The sequence below is a fragment of the Oryctolagus cuniculus genome, chromosome 12 (genome assembly GCF_964237555.1).
Source record: "Oryctolagus cuniculus chromosome 12, mOryCun1.1, whole genome shotgun sequence".
NCBI classification, from domain to species: domain Eukaryota; kingdom Metazoa; phylum Chordata; class Mammalia; order Lagomorpha; family Leporidae; genus Oryctolagus; species Oryctolagus cuniculus.
In genome coordinates this window covers 54,647,984-54,667,674 of record NC_091443.1, presented here as the reverse complement: position 1 = coordinate 54,667,674, position 19,691 = coordinate 54,647,984, and the positions used below count along the sequence as shown (strand labels likewise).

The 19,691-nt window shown below is 40.3% G+C and overlaps 2 protein-coding genes and 1 long non-coding RNA gene across 5 annotated transcripts in view; 2 read left to right on the top strand and 1 right to left on the bottom strand.

The window, feature by feature from the left end:
• The window catches only part of LOC127483792 (uncharacterized), a 35,526-nt gene that overhangs the window by 1,499 nt on the left and 14,336 nt on the right, over nucleotides 1-19,691 (bottom strand). Inside the window, exons 1-3 of one of the 2 annotated variants that reach the window (XR_007910463.2) lie at nucleotides 17,577-17,716; nucleotides 15,428-15,554; nucleotides 12,267-12,350 (exon numbers count right to left, since the gene is read on the bottom strand). This is a non-coding gene — a long non-coding RNA (uncharacterized lncRNA). Of the gene's footprint in view, nucleotides 1-12,266; nucleotides 12,351-15,427; nucleotides 15,555-17,576; nucleotides 17,717-19,691 lie in introns of those variants that run through there. The other variant, XR_007910462.2, reaches the window with a different exon arrangement.
• On the top strand, nucleotides 5,135-6,228 carry LOC103351227 (olfactory receptor 11H12-like). Its single transcript, XM_051822583.2, has one exon. The coding sequence runs from the start codon at nucleotides 5,251-5,253 to the stop codon at nucleotides 6,190-6,192; it is 942 nt and encodes a 313-aa protein (XP_051678543.1). The 5' UTR covers nucleotides 5,135-5,250; the 3' UTR covers nucleotides 6,193-6,228.
• On the top strand, nucleotides 15,540-19,225 carry LOC100347922 (toll-like receptor 11). 2 transcript variants are annotated; one of them, XM_002717857.5, is made up of 2 exons: nucleotides 15,540-15,813; nucleotides 16,067-19,225. In XM_002717857.5, the coding sequence occupies exon 2, from the start codon at nucleotides 16,081-16,083 to the stop codon at nucleotides 18,841-18,843; it is 2,763 nt and encodes a 920-aa protein (XP_002717903.1). In that variant the 5' UTR covers nucleotides 15,540-15,813; nucleotides 16,067-16,080; the 3' UTR covers nucleotides 18,844-19,225.

Sequence of the window (19,691 nt, the reverse complement as noted above, 5' to 3'; positions counted from 1 at the left end):
CTGAAAGCCGGACCAAATAATTCTTTTGGTCTTTAAAAAAAGAAATAGTCTATTCTTGCACAAATTAAATATACCTTTCAAGGAGAAAGTGGTTGAACTATGAAGGAAGTGAGCTTCCCAAATGAAAGATAAAATTTATTTTGCTACTATTACATAGGATATTTTAGGTGTGATTTCTCTTCTCTTTCTTTTTTTTAAAAAATTTTATTTAGTTATAGAAATTTCATGTATTTCATATATACTTATTTAGGAACATAGTGATGGCTTCCACCCTGCTGTCCCTCCTGCCCATGCTCCAAACCTCCTTCCTCCTGCCTCTCACACTCCTACTCTTAATTTTTATAAAGATCTATTTTCAATTTACTTAATGATCATATAGTTAACCCTATACTAAGTAAGAGACTTCAACAAATAATATGAAAAAAAAAAAAACACTGTTCCAGAGCAGAAGAGACAAGGGCTGTAACAAGCATCAAATCTCAGAATTTCCATTTCACTCCAATACACTGCATTTTAGGTCCTCTATTAGTCACCCTGGATCAGGGAAAACATACAGTAGTAGTCTTTTGGGGGACTGTTTTATTACACTAAGTATAATGGTTTCTAGTTGTGCCATTTTTTTGCAAAAGACAGGATTTCATTTTTTTACAGCTGAAAAGTACTTCATAGTGCACATATACCACAATTTCTTTATCCAGTCAATAGTTGATGGATATCTGGGTTGATTCTGTATCTTAGCTGTTGTGATGGTGCTGCAATGAACATGGGGGTATAGATAGCTCTTTCATATGCTGATTTGATTTCCCTTGGGTAAATTCCCAGGAGTGGAATGGCTGGATCATATGGTAGGTCTGTATTCAGATTCCTGAGGTATCTCCATACTGTCTTCCACAGTGGCTGCACCAGTTTATGTTCCCACCAACAGTGTTTCAGGGTACCTTTTCCCCCACATCCTCACCAGCATTTGTCATTTGTTGGTTTCTGAATGAGAGCCATTCTAACTGTAGTGAGGCAAAAACTCATTGTGGTTTTGATTTGCATTTCTGTGATGGCTAGCAATCCTGGGCATTTTCTCAAGTGTCTGTTGGCCATTTGAATTTCCTCTCTTGAAAAATGATTGTTAAAATTCTTGCCCATTTCTTAACTGGATTGTCTGTTTTGTTGTTGAATTTCTTGAGTTCTTTATAGATTCTGATTATTAACTGTGTCAGTTGCATACTTTGCAAATATTTTTCTCCCATTCTGTTGGTTGCCTCTTCACTTTGCTGAAGGTTTCTTTTGCAGTGTAGAAGCTTCTCAGCTTGATGTAATCCCATTTGTCAGTTTTCACTTTGATTGCCTATGCTTCTAGGGTCTTTTCCAAGAAGTCTTTGCCTGTGCCAATGTCTTACAGAGTTTCCCCAATGTTCTAAAATAGTAATTTGATGGTATTGGGTTGTAGATTTTGGTCTTTGATCTAGTTTGTAAGGTGTAAGGTGTAAGGTAGGGGTCTAGTTTCAAACTTCTGCACACAGAGACCCAGTTTTCCCCACACCGTTTGTTGAAGAAGGAATTATGACATGTATGTATATATGCATGTATGTGTATATATGCAATGAAATGGTATCCAGCCTTAATAAAAAGGAAATTCTGATGTTTGCAGCAACATGGATATACCTAGAAAACACTGTGCTAAGTGAAATAAGCCTACCTCAGAAAGACAAATACTATATTAGTCCACTTATATACTCCCATTTTCTAATTACATTTAACACACATAAAACTATTCTTCCACAAGAACTTCTAAATGTTTACTCTTATATTCTATGTTTATCATGTATGATCACCCTTTGAGTATCACTGTTGTTTCAAGCCATATCTTCAAGAGCTTTCTAAGAAGTTTCTCAGAAGGAGCTTTAACCCACACAGATGTCTCCCACACTCTGAATTTCTTTTTTTCTAAATATAACTAAAGTCATGAGAGCTTTTACTTTTTAAAAAATATTTTATTTATTTATTTGAAAGGTAGAGTCACAGAGAGAGAGAATCTTCCATCCTCTGGTTCATACCCAAATGGCTGCATTGGCCAGAGCTGGAGCCAGGAGCTTCTTCCAAGTCTCCTGCATGGGTGGAGGGGCCCAAGCACTTGAGTCACCTTCCACTGTTTTCCCAGCCCACAGCAAAGTGCTGGATTGGAAAAGGAATAGTTGTAACTAGAATTGGCACTCATATAGTATGCTGGTGCCACAGGCAGAGGCTTAGCCCACTATGCCACAGCGCCAACCCCTGAATTTTTTTAATACCTTTAAATATAGTGCAATATTGAATTATCATGTGCCTGGGAGATTTTTTATCACTTTGGTTCAGCAAGTGTGGCTTTTACAAATAAAAAACTGATGTAATAAGAACGTAAGTACTCAACAAGTACTTCCAATAAATGCAATATATTTCTAGCACCTATATTAACACAAAAAAATTGGATAACTCTTTTTGCCTTCAAAGAGATTACAATATTGAAGAGGAAAGACATAAATAAAGATAAACATAATATAAAGCAGCTTGCTATTAATATCATATAAAGGACAAAAATTATAAAATAAAGGCAAAGAAAACATACTTTGGTTAAGGGCTTAAAGGAAAGGATTATGGAAAAATGTTATTTGAACTAGAATATCTTGAAGAACAGGCATAAGTTTTAGAGGATGAAGGCGAGAGGAAGTTCAGGTAGAGAGAATAACCACAAACAAGAGAACATGAGAAACCACCAGAGAGAGAGAGAAATACTGTCCAACCTAGCGGCTGAAAGACTAAGTCATTGGAAGTGAATTGAGGGGGAGTTTGAGAATTTGAGCTTTATTGTGTGAATAATGAAACCAGTGATGATTTTTGAGCAGGCAATAACAAAACCAAACCTATATTCTCAGAGTTTCTAAGGACTAAAAATCGTTAACAACTAAGAGACAATAAAAATCTAAATACTATTTTTCCTCCTTAGTCTGTCTTTTTAAGGGGATGTTTTGTTTTGTTTTGTTTCGGTTTGGTTTGGTTTTGTTTAAGCAGTCTGTGGCCTAGAGACCTATGTTGCTAGGATGTGTGCTTCATGAATGCTACTTATGAACATGGATATTTGAGTCATACCATTTAGACCACCCAAATGCCATAGAGTGAAACTGAAGAGACAATGAAAGCAGACACTTCTCTCATATTGAGAAGCCACAGGTTCCTCTGAAATGCTTGTCAATTTTTTTAAAGGTTTATTTATTTATTTGAAGAGTTACACAGAGAGGCAGAGGGAAAGAGAGGTCTTCCATCCGCTGGTTCACTCCCCAGTTGGCTTTAATGGCCGGAGCTACACCAATCTGAAGCCAGGAGCCAGGAGCTTCTTCTGGATCTCCCATATAGGTGTAGGGGCCCAAGGACTTGGGCCATCTTCTACTTTTTTCCCAGGCTATAGCAGAGAGCTGGATCAGTAGTGGAGCAGCCAGGTCTGAACCAGCGCCCATATGGGATGCCAACACTGCAGGCTGCGGCATTACCTGCTACGCCACAGCACCGGCCCCTGCAATGCTTGTCAATTAAATGTCTTACACTTTCCTCTCATATGTAAAGAAATATTCCATGTTATGCTTCCAGAAGTTGTTTCTAATTTCTATCTGCTTTTATTGAACATCCTAGCAAATCTATATGTCAATATTTTCCTTACTTTGCTCCAGAAAATGAATGATGACATCTGGACTGCCCTCAGATTCATGTGAGAACTTTTGTTTGTACTTTGTTATTTTTTTCTCAGATTGAGCATCCAGGAAGTTTTTATTGAATTCACATTTCATTAGGCAAGCTGTTTGTAAATAATGGTGCATTTGAAAAGTTGTCACTACTCTTTACTGAATCTTCAGAGAATACGTCATCATCAACTTTCTAAAGATCTGTTGGCTTAGAAGAGGTGAACTTTCCTAATGCTACAGAGACCACATCCCAGGAGAACAGGAGATAAAGAAAGTGCATTCTTAACTTTCTGTGCAGCAATAAAGCTGTCTAGCAAGAGCCAGGACAGTCTTTATAAAACAAGGTCATTGGAGATTTGGTTCATGTCAGAACTGTAAGAGGTGTAGCTTCTGAGCGCTGCTGAGTAACATGACACCTCTGCCTCTTTCCATAATTTCTTAATGTCAATTTAGCAATGCTTCCGGTTTAGAGCATTTTTAAGAGATACACAAAAACAGCTCCCACCTAACTATACTAAAAGATATCCCAGAGCACTGATGTGGAGATCAGGTCAGAAGAAAATATTCTTTCCAAAGTTTTGTGTTTGTACCCAAAGTGTAAACTTTTGACCTCCTTGCATATTACCAAAACAAAATTTTTCCAGGTATCTTACATCTTGATGTCTTTTCTTTCATCTGAGTCAAGTTTGCCTATGACAAAGAAAGTATTTTGACTTCTGCCATTTGGCATTTTTTTAATTTTGCACAAGCATATTAGGGAAATTAATTCTAAAATTTATGAGAAACCCTTAAAATCTACATGTTCATGCCTAGATTTTTTTTGAAAAATTTTTGTACATATTGACTAAACCAATATGAAACAGAATATATATATGTATACATATGTATATATATACATATATATGTATGATAGTGACTGTATCAGCCTGTAGAATTAAGGTGAAAGGTTAGACAAAAATTTAAAGCTATTGTCTTCTACAGAAGACTCTACAGCATTACAAAAGGCAGTGTTGGTAAGTAACATTATAAAACTGAATTATAGAACTGCTCAAACTAACAGAAATAGAAATTAAGCGATTTAAAGACTTTACTGCCAACTTACTGCAAAATATGTTCAGTTCTTTTGCATATTTAAGTAATGTTGAGTACTATTTTAACTCAGCTATAAATAATCATATTAAATGGGTTTTTTTCTGGATCTGTTGTAGTTATCAGTTGGATTTAGAATAAGATAGTAATGCATTTATTAAGTATAAACTTTGTGTTAGAAGCTAAATATAAAATATCATAGATCACACCTTTTCTCAGATAGCAAGCTTGCAAAATGAGTTTAACTTTGTTCAGTTCTATCATGGCTTCATAGTAAGGGAAAGATTTAGAAACATGTAAAATTTGCTTGTGTGTAGCAATCTATTCACTATACCCAAAACTCAAAGTATACAGCCAAGAAAGAGTAAATCATATTATCTTCCTATCTGAGAATTACCTCTTTAAGCTAGTGCTAACTGATAACCCTCTGCTTCTTGAGCTTGTAGGTGATGTCTCAATGAATGTCTCTGAACCAGGTTCCAGCATTGCTTTTGTAAGAGAATTTATACTACAAGGTTTCTCTTGTGAGTTGAAGATTCAGATCCTCCTCTTCTCACTCTTCACAACAATATATGCTCTGACCATAACAGGGAATGGGGCCATTGTTTGTGCCCTATGGTGTGACCAGAGACTCCACACCCCCATGTACGTGTTCCTGAGGAATTTCTCCTTTTTGGAAATGTGGTATGTCTCTTCTACAGTGCCCAAGATGTTGAACAACTTTCTCTCAGAAAAAAAAAGAATCTCCTTCCCTGGATGTTTTCTCCAATTTTACTTCTTTTTCTCTTTGGGTACATCTGAATGCTTTCTTTTGACTGTCATGGCCTTTGACAGGTTCCTTGCTATCTGTCGCCCCTTGCACTATCCTAATACCATGACTCTACATCTCTGTACTAAACTGGTCATTATCTGCTGGGTTTGTGGATTTGTTTGGTTCCTGATCCCCATTGTTCTCATCTCCCAGCTGCCCTTCTGTGGCCCCAACATTATTGATCATGTTGTGTGTGACCCAGGGCCACTATTTGCATTGGCATGTGCCTCTGCCCCAAAAACGCAACTGCTTTGCTACACTCTAAGCTCATTGGTTATCTTTGGTAACTTCTTCTTTATTCTTGGGTCTTACACTCTTGTCTTAATCGCTGTGTTGCGTATGCCTTCAGCCACTGGGAGACATAAGGCTTTCTCCACCTGTGGGTCTCATTTGGCTGTGGTATCTCTGTTTTATGGTTCTTTGATGGTCATGTATGTGAGCCCAGGACTCGGACATTCTGCTGGGATGCAAAAAGTTGCAACTCTCCTCTATGCTATGGTGACCCCACTCTTCAACCCTCTCATCTACAGCCTCCGTAATAAAGAGATAAAGACAGCACTAAGGAAAGTTCTGAGACTCCCAACATAATCTAAGACAAATTAGATGATTCCCCCATGATCAGATCAGTACACTCTAACAAGAGGCAATAAAGTTTATGTACTAATCTATATTTATAAATATAAATTTAGTAATACTATCTATGGGGCTCTTATAAAATTAAAGTGACCAGATTATACAGATAAGTAGAAGTGTTTGTTTTTTCCCTTGGCATTTAGACTTAATGTGTTTTAATTGAGGAATATGCATATTGATGTTTTTCTGTATAGTTATCATATGATTCATCTGTGATAAAAAATTTCTTATTCTATTTGATAATTTAAATTTATAATTCTGGGATCAATAAAGATATGTCACTTTGTCTATTTGGCTGTTTTTCAATAGAAAAATAAAAGTATGTGTTTTCTTATTGTGATCTTTAATATATTTAGCTTTATTATTTTGGTGATTCCACCATTCCTGATAAATAAGCATTAGAAGCAGTTTACCAAAATTTCTACGGGACAATATTCTAGCTTATTAGCATCCAGACGTATGTTGTTTTCTTTACACATAACCTCTTTGTAAGCCCCTAAAGGTTAGATTCTAATTCCACAAAGAGTAATATCAGTCAAAATATCCAGCAATTCAGTGTCCCAGGTACCAAATATTTTTACCTAAATAAAATGTAAAAAAAACTTGGTGGGTCAGGTGGTTGAGTTTTAGATGATAAAATATCTCACCTGAAAATTGGAGAGTGAAATTATATTCCTGAGACAAATTATTACCCTTCAAAAAGATAAATAATCACCCACTGGTATTTGTTGATGAAACTGTAAAAACAGCATTAGGAAAAATTTTAGAGGCTAAAAGTACCCAGAATTCAATCACTGTAATGCAACTCTTTTTATTTACAAGTGTATGTCTATTTTGTTTAATGTAGTATCAAATCTGTTCTTCTAAGTTATAGCAAGTTTATAATTAGTATTTTAATTTTCCATTGAATAAATAGGGTACAGATTTTTAATTTTTATGTGGTGAAATGAACATTTTCCCACAAGAAAGACCTTCCTCCCAAGGAGTTAGGAGCTGACTTGTGAAAGATACGTGAAAAGGATTTTATGAGGGGCATTAAGAAAAAACCAAGAATGACCTCCTACATAATTAACAGTGGCACAATCAGACATAAGATGACTGAACACTCCAAAACCCTCCTTCCATCCACTATTATTCCTTTTGGGAGGCATTATATTATTTCCATTTTTTGTTATAAGATAATGTCTCAGTTAAATCTTCATAAAATTTTAGAACTCATCATCTAATCCAAAATAGAATTGCAGCAGAAAATCCAGGATATTGGAATATTATGTGCCTACAATTATCTTTTTAGAGTTTTTTTTTTTTTTAAGATTTATTTTATTTATTTGAAAGAGAGAGGTAGAGACAGAGAGAGGGAGGTCTTCCATCAGCTGGTTCACTCCCCAGATGGCCACAACTGCCATAGATGCACTTATCTGAAGCAAGGAGCCAGGAGCTTCTTTCGGGTCTCCCACATGGATACAGGGGCCCAAGGACTTGGGCCATCTTCTACTGCTTTCCCAGGCCATAGCAGAGAGCTGGATCAGAAGAGGATCAGCCAGGACTAGAACCAGCACCCATATGGGATACCTGTGCTTCAGGCCAGGGCTTTAACCCACTGTGCCACAGGGCCACTCCTAGAGTGTTTTTTTGTTTGTTTGTTTTTGTTTGTTTGTTTAAATTAGAACAGATTCTTGAGACAGAGATGATTATTCCATTGAAAATGTAAGAATGAGGCCAGCGCCGCGGCTCACTAGGCTAATCCTCCACCTAGCACCGCCAGCACACCAGGTTCTAGTCCCGGTCGGGGCGCCGGATTCTGTCCCGGTTGCCCCTCTTCCAGGCCAGCTCTCTGCTGTGGCCAGGGAGTGCAGTGGAGGATGGCCCAAGTCCTTGGGTCCTGCACCCCACTGGAGACCAGGATAAGTACCTGGCTCCTGCCATCGGATCAGCGCGGTGCGCCGGCCGCAGCAGCCATTGGAGGGTGAACCAATGGCAAAAAGGAAGACCTTTCTCTCTGTCTCTCTCTCTCACTGTCCACTCTGCCTGTCAAAAAATTAAAAAAAAAAAAAAAGAAAAGAAAATGTAAGAATGAATTTGTAAATTTTGACATTAACATTCCAGAAAAATAAGTGCTGTTTTGATTTGAGAATGTCATGTTTCTTAGTCAATTTTGCTTATTTGAATTCTGCTGAATAATTCTCACTAGTGCAGAGAAAGTGTCCTATCTCTATGTCCCTTTCCAGGATATATGACTTTTAAATATCCCACAATCACCCAACAGCTCAAAGAACAAGTACCCAATGCAGGCAATATCTCCAGTTTCAGAACTCTGCCTTTCATTACTAAGTTAATCACTAGTTTCTCAATGGTCTCTTCTTACAATCTCAAACACATAATTTGTTCACAAATCCTTTCCATTGTGCTAAATTATTTGACAAAACAACTATTTTTATACCATATTTTTGCAAAACCAAACCGAATCCCAAAGAAAGACAGAGGGTAAGAGAAAAAGTAAGGAAAGCAGTAAAATGGTAACAGTTTTTTTTTTTTTTTTTTTACCTGAGCATTTAGGTTTTCAAAAGAACACAGCAGGGTGACATTTAAAAATGATTGTGCTGATTAGCAGTTTCTTTGGGGGAAATGAAAATAGAAAGTTCATATTTTCCACTTTCTAAATGAGTCATAGTATTTATTAGATATTTTTAAATGTGTGTTAAACTGACCAGATATTGAATTATAGTTCATTCCTTCCCAAAGCAAAATTTATTTCTACAACCAAACTTTATGTACATTCAAAATTACTAGAAAAGTTAGGACCTGGAGTTCATGAGTAGACAATATTACAAGAAAAGACAAAGTATGAATTTATCAGTTTATTAACCACAACAGGGTTAGCTCTTTTGTCAACATTGGAAAGAATAATGATCATTTTGAGCCACTTATTTTGTGCCAAGCACTATTCTGACTTTTCTATGTTATTTTATTTATTTCTATATTATTTTATTTACTACTGATGACATCCCAAAGAGGTCAGTCAGTGTTACTGTATCTCCAACTTACTAAGGATGAAAAAGGCACAAAAAATAACTTAATTAAAGATGACATCTGGCCCCAGGCAGGAGAACTACAGTGCCACACTCTTGACCACTGTAGAGGAAAAGACCCAACACTCCAGAATCAGATAGATTTGTTTAAATATAAATGCTGAGATCCCAGTGGAAAGAATGGGCCATCAAAGAAGGAGGTACCTTTCTCTGAAGGGAAGAGAGAACTTCCACTTTGATTATGACTTTGTCTAAATAAGGTCGGAGTTTGTGAACTCAAGAGGCTTCCATAGCCTTGGCAGCTCATGACAAGAGTCTCGGGTGATTACTGACATCATAAATAAAAGTGCCAATTGTTAAATCAACAACAGGAGTCACTGTGCACTTACTCCCCAGGTAGGATCTCTGTCCTTAATGTGTTGTACTATGAGAATTAACGGTAAAAATAGTCTTCAAACAGTAATTTATACTTTGTGTGTCTGTGTGGGTGCAAACTGTTGAAATCTCTACTTGGTATACACTAAGTTGATCTTCTGTATACAAAGCTAATTGAAAATGAATCTTAATCAAGAATGGGATGGGAGAGAGTGTCAGAGATGGGATGGTTTGCAGGTGGGAGGGTGGTTATGGGGGAAGAACTGCTATAATCCAAAAGTTGTGCTGTCAAAATTTATATTTATTAAATAAAAGTTCTCTAAAAAAATCTAAATGCTATCACTAATTCTGTCAGTTTGTACAAATTACTTGACCTTTCTACTTTGATATGCGTAATAATCAATAAAATGGAGCTGATGATAATATTTTATCAGACAGTGACTGTGATGAATAAAAGAAGTAAATTGAATCTGAAACAGTACTATGGAATCAATTCTAATTAGTAAAATTAATGTATTTCATTTGTAAAGCTCTTTTTATCATTTACAAAACGCTTTCCTAGTTTCTCTGTTCAGCCTCAAGGTTTCTGCCACATAACTAGAGTAGGATTTGCCATACTCGTTTCTTAGACCAGACTCAAAAACACCAAACATATTGCCTAAGTTCACATAGAGTAAGGGAAGAAATCAAATATGTTGAATCAAGTTCAGTTAGAGTTCTGATGTTCCATATATCCACTCCTGGGAACTGTGTCTAAGTTCTACCTTCAAAACTACATGGCCATACATACTAAAGAGCTGGATATATCCTAGAAATGAATACTGTAAAGGCAAAATAAGTTTAATAGAAACACTTTTTTTTCATTTGATTTAAGATAATAAGTATAAAAATAATATGAAAATTAATTTAAAGTATTTAATATGTAAAATAGTATGCTATTGAGTGAAAAGTGAAGATATGAAATAATATTAATTATACAATCTTAAATAAATATAGAGTAATGATATTAAGGGTAATTTAGATTCTGTATTTCCTCTTTTCCTTTAGTAGAATACTTCAAAAATTTGTGGAAATAAAATTAAAAGTTGTTTGTTCCTGTGTAAAAACATTTTCAAATCCTTGAAAATGCAGATTATTTAAACTAGGCCTGGATTTCAAATTTTTTTGCACCAAAATAAACATCTTTTAATTCCACTTTATACAAAGCTTTTGAAGTACTCTTGTTATCTATTTATCTCCTAAATTACCCATGATAAGCATGTGTACTTCATCCAATTTTGAAAGGATATACATTTTTAAGAATGCTTACAAATGGACATATAATTTAGAATGATGCTTTTAGATGTGCCACACACCTAAGCATTCTCCTGTACTTGATGTGTAACAAAGGATAATGCTGCTGTTTTGGGCAAGCTTTATAGCATGTGTTTGCACAGAGCTTATAAATTAAATGGGTCTATATTACCTTTGAACATTAGTCATATAAACTATACCTATTTTTCATTTGCAACAATTTAGGAAAACAAAGAGACAAAAACTGGAAAACAACAGTAAGAACTAATATCTACTATTTTATAAGGAATCATATAAGTGAACAGTTACCAAACTAACTGATGCAAATAAGATTTTCATGTAACTTTATTTAAGTCAAAGAGAGAGAGAGAGAGAGAATCTCATCCATTGATTCTTTCTCAAATACTTGCAACAGCTTGGAATGGCCCAGGACAAAGCCAGACTGCTAAGAATTCAGTCCAGGTCTCCCACATGAATGGGAGGAACCCGATTACTTGAGCCATCACTGCTGCTTCTCCCAGTCTACATTAGCAGGAAGATGGGGTCAGTAGCCAGAGCTAAGCAACCCAACTTGGACACAGGCATCTTGATCACCATCTTAGCTGCTAGGCTAAATGCCTGCCCTCAATAATTATTTCTTACTCCACATTCTACTTACTTAAGTATTAGAAACAAAAAGAAAACTCAAGATCTATCAAGGGACCCAGAAATGTTGCATGCATTAGACTCAGATTCAACTAATAATAGAAGCTACAATAACAGCAGCTTATGCAAGATAAAGATTTAGGATTTTTTTTTCTTACATAAACACTTCTGGAAGCAATCAATTCACAGAAGTTCGGAGACAAACAGTTCCAAAATGTAATTAGGGACCCAAGGCTTCCTGCATTTTTGATAAATTCATGTATTTCCTTTTTAAAAATTATTTATGTAAATAGAATAAATTTAATGTATTTCTTATATGCAGTTTTAAGAACATAATGACACTCACCACCCTATCCCCATTCTCCTTCCACCTTTCTTTCTTATTTTTATTTTAATTTTGCAATGACATACTTTAAAGTTACTTTATAATCACAAGCTTAATCCTCCACTAAATAAAGAATTCAACAAGTAATGAGAAGAAAAACCACTGTTCCTCAGGAGAATGACAAGGGCCTATGCACCATAATCAAATATCAAAATACCAATTTCTCTCATATAAATTACATTTTTTCCATAGGTTTCCTTTTGCAAGGAGAGTTTATTATCTGAGGATGGCAAGAGAATCTTCAGAGAGCAGAAAACAGGTCAGCATACAAATAACTTATATTGTTAATTGAAAACACTTACGTGAAATAATGACCATTATAAACAAGGATAGCTGTGATGGTTAATTTCTTAGATGAGCACACTGTCACCAGAATAAAATCAAAGCTGTATTAGACAAGAAGAGAAGAAAATTAATGATGCAGCTAATAGCTCTGTCATATTTGAAATAAGCAAAATATAAGAAAATTAATATAGGGATGGAAGTTTAGAAGTAGTGTCTTTTCTTAAAAGTCTCAATTTAGGAAGTTGATATTCCTCTTCAGTAAATCTTTACAGCCAAGTAAACAGCAAGAGAGATATATGTGGCGGATAGAGAGAGAAAGAGAGAAAGAGAAAGTGCTTCCATCTGCTGGTTCACTCAACAAATGGCTGCCATGGCCAGGGCTGAGTCAAACCGAAGTCAGGAGGCAAGCATTCCACCTAGGTCTCCACATGACTGACGGGGTCCTGCCACTGCCTTCCCAGGCACATTAGAAGAGAGCAGGGTCAGGAGCACAGTAGCTGGGACTTGAACTGGCGCCAAGATTTGGGATGCTGGCCTCACAGGCAGAAATCTAACCTACTGCATCACAATGCTGGCAGGATAGAAGAGATTTTTAAAAACAAATTTTAGGGGCCGGGGCCACAGCATAGTGGGTAAAACTGCTGCCTGCAGTACCGGCATTCCATATGGGTGCTGGTTCGAGTCTCGGCTGCTCCACTTCCAATCCAGCTCTCTGCTGTGGCCTGGGAAAGCAGTGGAAGATGGCCCAAGTCCTTGGGCCCCTGCACCTACATGGGAGACCTGGAAGAAGCTCCTGGCTCCTGGCTTCGGATTAGTGAAGCTTCAGCTGTTGCAGCCAACTGGGGACTGAACCAATGGATGGAAGACCTCTCTCTCTCTGTCTCTGCCTCTACCTCTCTGTAACTGTGCCTTTCAAATAAATAAATAAATCTTTTAAAAACAAATCTTAATAAAAAACAGAAGCTCTAAAGATCCTAAAATCAAGAATGTGTGTGAAAAATAATTTTTTTCCCCAGTCTACAAAAAGTCCTTCAGGTGACACTTGAAAATTGAATGCTGGTGACAAGATATGAGAAAACTCATTGCAAGAATAAAGGTAGAAAAATATTCCAAAGGGAGTTCAACTATAAATCCAAATGTGGAAGCCCTTCCTCTTTGGGATATTAACTTATCCAAACCCTACCCAGTTCAGATTGCATGATTTCTCTCCAGAGGTGTCCCAAGGCCTAAGCTCTCTGGAAAAGAACATTTATCATTCAGATAGAAACTGACCTTTCCTTTTCTCCCGTCTGCTCTGCACTCCCAACCTCATTGGAAAAGTTGAGATCCTTCCAGAAATAAAATGAGGCCCCCCTAACCTGGCTGTAAAAGAACTTAGTATTAAGTGTGTTAATTAATGTTGGGACGACAGAGGGTGAGAGCAGAAATGCAGACAGGTGGGCTCTTCTGTGGGAAAGGAAGCGCTCCTGGGGAGGGAAGAAGGAACTTGCTGTCTCCGACTTCTGGAGGATATGATACAAACTCAGCGAGAACTGAAATCTCCAAACAAGAGTGGAAAAGAGGAAATTGCGCAAATGGTCCAGCCTGGGGAGCAGTCGAGGGGTTAACAGGGCATTCTCCCCTTTCCCCGGGACATCCCACCTCATAGCTAATTAACAGCCCTGTCCCATCTATGCCACATCTGAGGCCAGTGTGGTGGGAAGAATCATGGAAGAGAGGACTTTCACTCCTTGGCTGTAGAAGGGAAGAACGCTTCCTGAGAAGTTTCAGCTCTGTCACCTCTGAAATTCTGTTTCCTCCTCTGGGAAATAAACAGCTACAGCTCTGCCAACCGTGTAAGTATCGGACAAGGGGGAGGACCGATTAGCAGAATTGTTGGGAAGGAGTAAAAACTGAGAATTATCTCTACCTGGAGATCCTGTGTCTCTCCAGGGGATGTCAGAGGCCGGGAATTAGGCAAGGACAAGGCAGAGAGTTAAGAAGAACATTTGAGTTAAGACTTGTCACAATTTCTACAAATTGGGAACTGTCGGTTGTGGGCCATCTGTATCTGCTTCAATACCAAACATGATTTCCTGGAGACAAAGGTCCAGTCCATAGCTCACAAGTTTGCATATTCCCAGGATCTCTTTCCCGTGGCCAATGTGTATCTTTGGTCCTAGAGAGTGAAGCTCCCAAATAACATACTATTTTTTAAATATTTTATTTATTTATTTGAGAGGTACAGTTACAGGCAGGGAGGGAGAGAGAGGTCTTCCATCCACTGGTTCACTCCCCAAATGACTGCAATGGCCGGAGCTGTGCCAATCCAAAAACAGGAGCTTCTTCCAGATCTCCCACATGGGTGCAGGGGTCCAAGCACTTGGGCCATCCTCCACTGCTTTCCCAGGCCATAGCAGAGAGCTGGATTGGAAGAGGAGCAGCCAGGCTATTTAATACAGTCAGAGCTCAATAAAACAGCCTCAGAAATGCACAAGACTAGCCATGGAAGTAGAATAGAGCATCAGGTGTACAGAGTGAAATCCACAAGAACATTGATGGCTTCGCAAGGTGGAGGCATCTAGATGGTGAGCTCCCAGGCACCCTCAGGCCTCCTCTGGACTCTCCCTGATGTCCGAGGCACATACAACAGTGCTGGTGCTGCAGCTGAAGGCGTATGACTCAAGGAGAGGCAGTTTCAGTGCTTCCAGAGTTTGTGCATGTTATCTCCATGGTAACTCAAGGAAAGACAGAGAAGTCTATGTCTTTTAATACTAAGTCTTGCCTTTCCCAGGCACAGGTGACTGAATAAGCCCCAAGTGTCTCAGGAAAGCAATGCCTTCAATTGCGGTTAACTGACATCTATCATTCCCAGAGCATCCTTCTGTTCTCCCTCCTCTTTCCATCATTCCAAGGACCTAAATGGAGAACATGTGATTACTGCCAATTTCATATGGGCATTTGGAGGCCGTATCACAGAGGAGGGATGAGCAGAAAGAAAGTGGGCAGTGCAACCTCCTCTCTCCAGCGTGGAATTCAGAACACAAAAGGATCATGACCTTATGTTTCCTTTAACTGCATTTCAGCCTAATCACTGTGCCGCTGACTTTCTCTGCTTTCTTGATAGCTGACCTGAACTAAGGTTTTCTGTTTTGCATAATCTCAATAGAGTTCACTTACAATGCTTCCTTATTCCTACCTGAGGCCTTCTGTGGTGGAAGCGTCAATCTTGGAAACAGAAAATATGGGCGACAGTCCCTACACAGATGCATTCCACTTTGACCTTAAACAAGCAAACTTGCTTCTTTGACACTGAACTGCCTCATCTGTGAAATGGAAAATAATATGTCACATGGTTTAAGATCAAATGAGACTGTATGTCCTTTTGTTATGTCTGCATTATTAACATGCTTTTTCTTCTCCAATATACTCCGTTATGGACAAGTAAATTTGCTGCCTAATCTTAAAGTGAGCCATATACACCTGCGGGCCTCCCTCAACTTAATTTAGCAACCTGAGCCAATCATATGCAACAGGAAGATTGGGAAGTAGCAGCAGTTTCTCTGCTGGGACCCCTCACAGGCTGTGAGTATCTGGCCCTTCTTGCTGCCCTCTTTTTCTGTCTCCCCTGGGTCCCCACCTGCAGGAATTCACACATGAGTATGCAGAACGTGAGTTCCCTATTTGGTCCAATGTCGCCTACATGTCATGATCACAGAGCCGTTTCTCCCACATGTTCCAGAACTTCCAAGGACGTTATATACATCATAAAACCCTGGGCTGGGATTGTTCATGTTTATAGGATGTGACACCCTTATTATTTCTGCTCTTTTCCTAGAAGCAGCACCAAGGATGAAAAGGTGTCTGTTTTCTACTCTGCTCCTACCGTGCATGATGAGCTTCAGCTTGAGGAGCTGGGCATGGACCGCCCCTGACTGCACCGTAGGAGACGCGTCCCTGTTGTCTAACCTCTCTTTCTACGTCCCTTTCTGTTCTTTGGTCCCAGGACTGCACCTTTTTGCATCATGCTCCAATGTGAAAGACCTGCCTCAGACCCTGGCTTCAGTGCCTCGGGACATAGAAGCACTCTGTCTGCAGGGCACAGTTCCTATCCTGCCGGATGATGCCTTTGGCCTTTTCTCTTCTCTACAACTGCTGAGGCTGCAGCTGGGGACCACCAAGGTTGCAGCTGGGGCATTTCAAGGGTTGCACCAGCTGCAGCACCTCTCCTTTGAGCATCATGCTCCCTGTTGTTTGAATCTGTTTCTCCCTCAAGATACCCTGGAGTCCCTCCGATTTCTCAACAGCATTTCATTTCAAGGCTACTGCTTGAATTACAGCCAGAGCATCCAGTTACCGATCAGCCTTAGTCATCTGACCCTGAAGCACAGCTGTCTGACAGAGCTGCAGGAGCTGCAAAAGCTCTTCCCAAACCTTGGCTCTGGTTTCTCCCCTACACATAGCCCCAGACCATGGTCTCCCTTCCTGGAAGTCCTGGATCTGTCTTCCAACCTGCACCTGAGTCAAGTGGGTGTTGGAGCCTTGAAAGGCCTCCATCTCCGCTCCCTGAGATTGGATGGCACTCCACTGAACACAACAGGCTTACTGGACTCAGGATTGCTCCACCTGGACTCCCTCTCCCTTGTACATACAGGTGTAAACAAACTACCTGGGAATGTGACAGGCTACTTTGAACTTGGAGCTCTTGATCTGGGGAGGAACCAAATCCAGAACATAAAGGATGAGGATCTCCCAAGCCTGCACTCCCTGGAAGTCATCAGTCTCTACGCCAACAGCCTGCAGCTGCTTCCTCCTGGGTTCTTCAGTGCCCTTCCCCAGCTCCAGAGGCTCAACCTTTCCATGAATAAACTGGGTCCAACCCTGGTGCTTCCGCAGGGCTGGAGCTCAAACCTCAAAGTGTTAGATCTGTCCCATAATGAGCTCTGTACCCTACCCCATGGGGCATTCTCCTCTCTTCCTCAACTCCAGGAGCTCTGGCTGAGTGGTAACAACATCTCCAGCTTGTCCAGTGAGAACCTGGAGGGACTGAGACAGCTCAAGTCCCTAGATCTGAGTTGGAACCAAATTAAGGTGCTCAAGCCAGGCTGGCTCTCCCCTCTTCCTGCCCTAACTTCATTGAATATTCTGGGCACCTATTTAGAGACCATCTCAGGCAGGCATCTCCAGGGTCCCCGCAAGCTGAGCCATCTGCAGCTGGGTTCTGTGGCTATGCTAGATATCTACCCTCCCTGGCCTCCAGAGCTGCTCAGCTTGGAGGTCTGGGCACAACCCAGTGTATTTTTTCATGTTGCAAACGGAGAACCCTTCTTATTCTTGGAGAACCTCACCTTGCAGTCTTCCAATGTGGTGCTAGTTCCATTCAATGCCACAATCCATTTCCCATCTCTACGGCACCTCACTTTGCGAGGCTGCAGCCCCTTCATTTTCTCAAGCCCTGATTCCAGATTCTTCCCACAGCTTCCTCTCCTGGAGCACTTGCACTTCTGGTCTGGTCATGAGGATGCAGAAAACCTTCATCTGTCAATAACGCCCAAGCTGCGAGTGCTGGAGTTGGGGGACATGGACTTCTTCTATAACTTAGGTTCAGTGACACTGGAGGAGGTACTGAAGGAAGTACCTCAGTTACAAGTGTTAGCATTGAGCCACCTGAACCTTAGGAACCTCTCCATCTCCACCTTCAGGGGGTTGGGTCTCCTTCGGCTGCTGTTGCTCAACTCTGAATGGGACCTGGGGTTGGACAGCAGCCTCCAGGAGATGATCCCCCAGATGCCTGAATACGTTTATTTCTCCAATGTCACCTTCATATGCCAGTGTGAAAGCTCTTGGGTGGGGCCTTGGGCAACAGGTGCCCCGAACACCTTTGTGTATGGGTTGGGGGACTCCATCTGCATGGCTAATGCCTCTGACTACTCCAAGACTCCCCTGCTTTCCTTCCTTTCTAGTCACTGTGCACACGATCCGAATTTCCAAGGTTTTCTCATTAGCTTCATTCTGGTGCTCCTGCTGATGATCTCTGCACTGCTTGGCTGCCCCAAATGGCCCTGGCTTCGCCAGCTGCGGAAACTATTTTATGCCTGGTGGTGGAAATTGTGTGGGCGGGGCCCCAGAAGCGCATTCCGCTATGATGTCTTCATATCCTATTGTGAGCAAGACCAAGCCTGGGTATTGGACAAACTGGTTCCTGCCCTGGAGAAGCCTCCTCCGGCTGGGGAGGGCTTGAGGCTCTGCCTGCCCGAGAGGGACTTTGGGATTGGTCAGGACAGGATGGATGCTACAGCTGCCAGCATGGAGAGCAGCAGAACCACCCTCTGTGTGCTCAGCTGCCAAGCGCTGAGAAGTCCCTGGTGCAACCTGGAGTTAAGGCTCGCCACCTACCATTTGGTGGCCAGGCCTGGGGCTGCTCGCCTCACGCTGCTGTTTCTGGAGCCCATTGATCGGCGGCAGTTACACAGCTACCACCGCCTTACCCGCTGGCTCCAGAAGGAAGACTATTTTGATGTGCCTCAAGCGGGGGTGCAGTGGGATGATTTCTGTGAGCAACTTCGGAAAAGACTAAAGAGAGCGGAACAAGAACGAGAAGACTGCGTGCTGTGAGAGACTTAGCCACACAGAGATGTCTTTCAGCAAGGGCCTGGGTGTCATCACGTAGCTGGACAGCACTTACTTCAAGCCCATTCTCCACACCAAAATCGATGCAGATAGACACCCGGTCTTGAGGCCAGCATTGAGGCCGGCATTGTGGTGTAGTAGGTTAAGCAGCTGCCTGCATCCCATATGAGCAGTGGTTCAAGTCTTGGCTGCCCAGCCCCAGCCATTGTGGCCATATGTTAAGTGAACATATGGATGTAAAATCTCTCTCCCTCCCTCTCTCTCCCTCCCTCCCTCCCTCCCTCTGTGTGTGTGCACAGGTGCATGCACACACGGCTCAGTCTCTCTGTAACTCTTTCAAAATAAATAAATTTTAAAAAAGACAAAACACGTCCAGTCTCAATGGGAGCATCTATTTGAAAGCATCTGAAAATAGATATTCTTTCAAAAAACAGTTCAGATACCTGGTGGGCCTTTCATAACACAAGTCATCCCCCAAAAAGGAATACACAAAAACGGAATCTCATGAGCATTTTTTAAAATGAATTTATTCTCTCTCTGTTGAAAGCTAGTGCTTGTATGGTAAAAAGCTATTTTATCCCAGAGGAATAATGTCGTAATCAATGAACAACAGTGAATCAATGAACAAATATGTGAATTCCCTGATGTTACATTGAAACTATGTTTTCAATTACCTAAGATCCGATCAATTCAGAGCTTCCCTAATTCATGAGATTCTCACAGTATTACATGGGTGAGAACAATAGTTTTCTCTATTACCCATGAGGAATTATAGTACATAAAAGTGTACTAAATCATAAAGTTCACATCTGATGTCTGGTTTTCTAAGCCAT